General features: G+C 36.8%; 1 protein-coding gene across 1 annotated transcript in view; it reads right to left on the bottom strand.

The window, feature by feature from the left end:
* LOC106871622 (protein scribble homolog) overlaps positions 1-6,046 on the bottom strand; it is a 698,511-nt gene that overhangs the window by 494,594 nt on the left and 197,871 nt on the right. Inside the window, exon 11 of the mRNA XM_052966764.1 lies at positions 4,240-4,412. Within this exon, the coding sequence (XP_052822724.1) occupies positions 4,240-4,412 (173 nt within the window). The remainder of the gene's footprint in view (positions 1-4,239; positions 4,413-6,046) is intronic.

Here is a 6,046-nt window from a genome sequence, read left to right as displayed (position 1 = left end):
TGAATTTTATATTGGCAAAAGAGACAGTAATGAATCCAGTAATGTGCACAACTCTTCTATAATAATATTTTGTTGTATACCCAATTGAATATTAGCTAATAACCCATTTTCTATAGCGATGTTTGAACAAAAATTTTAATAATTTTATATTTTGTTGAATTTACCTGTATTTACCTGTAATTAGAGTCACTTTGTGACAAAAATTTTGGTATAGAATTGGTTGAGAACCTTTCCTTAAATTATCTTCCAAAAATCACATTAATATGTTGATAAATAAAAAAGTTAGAGTTGTTTAATGAAACCAGACTAAATTTATGATTATGTTAGAAATTAATTGAAACACATAAGGAGTGTATTTTGGTTAGAAATATGGTAACGAAAGGGTTAATGATGAAAGCTACAAGTGCCTTGGAATCAACGAGAACGTTGCATACATTGGTGCTGAATAACAAAATAGTACTTCTGTAGACTCCAGAAAATATGGATCCTCCAAGAGATGGATATGCTTTCACTATCCAGGAACAGGAGATAGCTACTAAAGAGGGACAAAGATACCACTAAACCTCTAGGTTGTGATAAAAAATGTCAGCTTTACTATACCAGGGTGGAAGATATCACCCACATCATCAGCAGCTGCCTCAAAATGTCTACAAGATACTAACTGCCCCTGAAGCATGCTATAGTTACAAAGACTATTTACAATGCTATCCATAGGAAGGACTGCCCTGATGTATAAATCAAAGGCATGTCAGAACCAGCAAGTATTCACACCTTTAAAAACAAGGAATACTAGTGGAACACCCCAATAAAAAACATCAATTCAGTATATACATAACAGACCTGATATGGTTCAGTTGAACAGAGAATAAAAGTCATACACTGTAGTAGAGATCAGTTGCCCAACAGATGTGAATGTACAATCAGAAGTCCAGGAAAAAGAGAACATATATGGCGAACTAATGTGGAACATACAGCTATTGTATCCTGATTATAAATTCACATTTGTGCCTATCATCATAAGAGTGTTCGGTTATTTACTAAAAGATTTGCACAAAAATCTAGAAATAGTTGGTTTCACAGAAAACGAGCAAAAAGAAACTGATGTAGATTCTCCAAATCCAATGTATTAGAGGTATAGTGAAGATTTGTAAAGCTTGGCTTCCAAGTTGGCATCATACTCTTGCTTGATGGGGCTGGGGTTATTCCAAATTAGTGGTCCTAGAGGTGTCATTATGCTTAGAGCTGACCAGGTCCACCAGTACTCTCTATTATTGGTAGTTCTCTACCAACCCCTCTGCTTCCTCCAATGTAACATCGAACCTCTGGAGATCTTCCCCAATCATGTCCTTATTGACCTGGAGTATGCAGACAATAACCACCCTATTAGGCAACTCAATCGACCAGCTCAAGGATGCAATGATGAGAATTAGCAAAGCTTGTCCTTCAGGTGAGTTGGGTGAAGACCATGCATGTTGGAGATGGCCTCTCCATATTGGACCCGATGTCATAGAGTTTGTCAGCTGCTTCATCTACCTGGGTTCCATAGTCACCAAACTGCAGACATAGTCCAGCCGCTAGGCTCACGAACACCCTATGGAAGCCCCTCTGGCACCCCTACTTTATTTCCCAGAAGATGAAGCTCTGTATCTACAATACACTGGTACTCTCCATTCTCCTCTATGGATCAGAAACGTTTCCCCCACCCCTAGAAGAACTGGCCAAAGAGGAGATTTGCAAGACATTCCAAAAATTCTCCACCTTGGATTCTTATGTGAATTTATGCACACACTTAGATGTATACATCAACAGTTCAACCAACACACAAAATCAAACATATATTGGGTCATCCCATAAATAATGCGGTTTTTTATACTTCTTTTATTTTTCAAAATTAAGATATACAAAGTTCTTTTTTAATTTGGTTCTTTTTCAATTTAAAATATACTCTCCTTCATTTTCTACAATGCTCTTCCATCTATCTGGTAGACTTGCAAGGCCCCTCTTCCAAAATTCACTTGTCTGTGATGAAAAATACTCCCCTCCAGTACTGTTCTGACCTTGTCTACAGAATTCATATTTTTTCCATCCAAATGATTTTGAAGACTGCGGAATAAATGATATTCAGATGGGGTAAAGTCTGGTGAATATAGAGGGTGGGTCATCGTTTCCCATTGAAACTGCTCCAGTCTTTGGAATGTCATCCTCACTGTATGTGGCCGAGCATTATCCTGATGGAAGAACACCTTTTGTCTTGAAACCAAAGATGGTCATTTTTCTCCTAGCAATGACTTAAGCTGCTCACAGTGGATCTCCTTTGTTATCACTTGCTTTGGGTTTAAAAGTTCAAAGTGGACTAAAACCTTTCATATCCTACCAAACAGATAACAACACCTTATGTGGATGAAGACCTTATTTAGCCTGGAGTGCCGGTTTGACATTTTCATAGAGAACCCATTTCTCATCACCTGTCACTAGTCAGTCTAAAAAAAGGTTCATTCGTGAGACGTGACAGTAAAGAAGAGCACACATTCACTCTCTGCACGCGGTTAGACTCGGAAAGTTTGGGAGGAACCAACTGACCCAATTTGCTGACTTTTCTAATGGCACACAGCTGTCGCTGGATGGTTGAATGACCAAATCCAAGCTTCACTGCTAGTTCCTCAACAGTTACGATGGGATTTTGTTCCACCAGGGTTTGCAGGACATCCTCATCAAGCTCTACTGATCTTCCAGGATGAGGCTCATCTTCTTGACTGTAGTTTCTGGCTCAGAATTTCTGGAACCACCATTGACACTGGCTTATGCTTATTGTCTGATACCCATATATATTCCTTGCACCTTCAATTATGCTGTTTCTTTTAGTGAACTCATAAAATAAAATATGCCAAATATGCTCCTTTGTCACTTCCATTATAGCTTCGAAAAAATAACTTAAAATTGAACTGCACTCTTCAAAACTTGCACTAAGAATATGTACAAGGTAAAATTACTACCTGCTTTTATAATAAATTTATGCAGATAGTTTATTCTGTCCCCCTCCAACTTTTAGTTCATGTAATTGAAAAAAACCACATTATTTATGGGATGACCCAAATTTACAAATACTGGGAACTCTCTTAACTCAAAACACCTTGTTGATTTGTTAGTGACTGGCTTGAACTTTCTCGAAGAAAAATCATACATACATACATACTTAGGCTTTGCAAGACCATCACTGAAGACATCATCCACACTATTGTCAACTGTGAGGAGAATGTCTTCCAGATATCTTCTCATGAGGCATAATGCAGTGGCTGAAATGGTCTAGAACAGGGTAACAAAGAAGAAAATACTACAAATGAAGTTAACCATAGTGAGACTGATAGGTCAAAAGAATACTAGAACTTAAAAATTAAAACAATCAACAAGTTAAAACACAACTGGCCAGATATCATTAAGTGGGACCACAAAGAAAAGATATATTTGGTTGTGGAAATCAGCTGCTCTCTGGACATGAATGTAATTAGAAAAATACAAGAAAAAGAGCACATCTATGAACCATTGATAAGGATTTTGCAAATCCTGTACCCAAGATACACTTTCAGTTTCATACTTATTATTATAGGAGCAACAGGAAACATATCAACCCACCTGAACTAGGGATCTTGGGGAGAGAATGTAAATCCTTAATTCATATGCTACATATGATCACAATATCTGGGACTATAAAAATCTGCAAGACCTTCTTAAGATTTAAAGAATGATGGTTAAAAGAAGTTCCTTCTGTTCACAATCTTGCTACCAAGTAGGTGACCAATCAAAATTTACTCTAAAATTAAAAAGAGAAAAAGAAGAACAGACAGACAGACTGACAGACATACATACGGGTGTAAAATGTGTGTGCATGTTGTTTACATCTTGATAACTGCCCAACTTAAAGCCACATTGAATAAGAGATCTTTTACTTGAAAACCAAGTAATTTTAGTTCAAGAAAGGGCATCATGCTATAAAGCCTCAAAAGCATAGTCTTCTAACTAATGCAAATACAGAAACATGGACATAAAAATGTATTTTTCTTGCTTTTCAGAAGTTAACAGAATGAATGATTTTGTATAAAATGAGTAAGACAATAAATGGGGGAATAAGATATTAATATCTAAGACACCTCTCATCACCATGTTTATCTTGCTCTAGATTTTGTATGGGATACACAGACACCAACAGAATGAGGGAACTCCATGAGTGCTTACCATACTTACCCATGCTCTCCGTATGGAAAGCCTGTTGGGGAAGAAGGAAACATGTGAGAACTTTTTGACCAGTACGTTCATCAAATTCAGTCTGAAATTTGACCATTGGTTGCGCTTGATTTTCTGACAGCCATAATGCACTTAGGTTCAGGTTAGCAACTGTGAAAGGTAAATACTCCAACCTAAAGAGAGAATATTGGAAATGATTACATTAAAAAATATGTAAATAAATATATATAATGGGAGGCAATGATAATGATGAAGTTTACACATAGGTCAGTTCTGATTTAACAGATCTACCATGAAAGATGAAAATCTAAAACTCAAAGGCACTGTGTATTTATTTTTTATTTTTTTCCTGTTCATGGTTTACTCTTCCGTTGTAGTAGAGGTAGAGTAAAACCACACACAAACACACACAGCATAAAACTACACATGGACACTCTTTATCTGTGTGCTGCATACCATTACATATACATCATAAACATGGACTACCAACCAGAACATTGAAAATAAATTAATATCAACATAAAAAGCCATGGAAAGGAGAAAGCTGAAGATTAAGAAAATGGATAAGTGGAGAAACAACAGGATAAGAGTAGCAACAGGCTTAACAGTCTTTTGTGGGATGTGTTTAGAAGAAAGGAAAATAGATGGAATAGCAAACTGAGTGGATACCATGTCCAGAAAAAATAAAGAGGATTAAGACCATGCAGAGGTTGGAATGAAGAATTTTATTAAATTCTTTGGCATCCAAACATGAATGAGGAAATATCAGACTGTGGCTGATGGAGAGAACATACTGAGGCCTTTGTCCAGCAGTAGACTGAAGATGTGAAAAGATGATGATGTGCCTTGCATAAGGCTATAACACATGTAAATACTTGAATGCAAGGACTTTAATGTAGACAAGAAGGAAAAAAGAAAATATTTGATATTGAAAGCAGAGTATAATTTTTTTAATATTTTAAACTGAAAGTCTAAATTTCTTTACTCAGACTTTTACAGCTATGATTGTCAAACAAAATCTGGACAATGAAAGTGGAAATTATTCAAGGGAATATTCAGAAAACACAAGCAAAAGCAAATAGGAAGCATTTGATTGGCTACATGTGTAAAGATAGGATTGTACACATATGCATATCATCATAATCATCATTATCACTCTCCAGGCTAGCATGGGTTGGATGGTGCAATAAGGACTGGTAAGCCAGAGGACAGTGTCAAGTTCTACAGTTAATTTTGGCATGGTTTCTTTGACGAAACAACCAGCCCAACACCAAACACTTTACAGACTGTACTGAGTGCTTTTTACATGACATCAGCACTGGCAAGGTCAGCTAGTAAGACAAAGACTCTTCAACTGAGGGGGGTGGGGTGATATCGAGGGTGGTGGCTTTGTGCCAGGTGATAAGAGGTCAAACTATGATAGCAGGACAGAAACAGGTATCTTGCTATAGAGGAGATATATAGTTACAAAAGTTGGAGAGAGAATGAAAAGATGGTGGTGATGTGCCAGGGCTTGGCCTAAAGGTAAGAGAAATGGTGCAAAGGACTGGACAGGATGCTTGAGCAGTGACTTCACAAGACTGCAAAGCAGCGAGTGAGGAGGAGATGGTGAAATGCAGTGATTGGTGAATACAGGTATATAGGAGAGCAGCAGGATAGCAATGATAGAGGATCTTTCTGATTTGGCGGACACCACTTTTTATTCATGTTTTATTTAGTGTGTTTTCTACCGAAACACTTTAAAACTTCGTATACTTGTATATTTTGTCTTATAGAACAGAGAAAAATTTTTATATTTGAAGTTATT

This window comes from Octopus bimaculoides, chromosome 3 (assembly GCF_001194135.2).
Source record: "Octopus bimaculoides isolate UCB-OBI-ISO-001 chromosome 3, ASM119413v2, whole genome shotgun sequence".
NCBI classification, from domain to species: Eukaryota; Metazoa; Mollusca; class Cephalopoda; order Octopoda; family Octopodidae; genus Octopus; species Octopus bimaculoides.
Note: the sequence above shows the minus strand (reverse complement) of the source record. Positions and strands in the feature narration are given on the sequence as shown.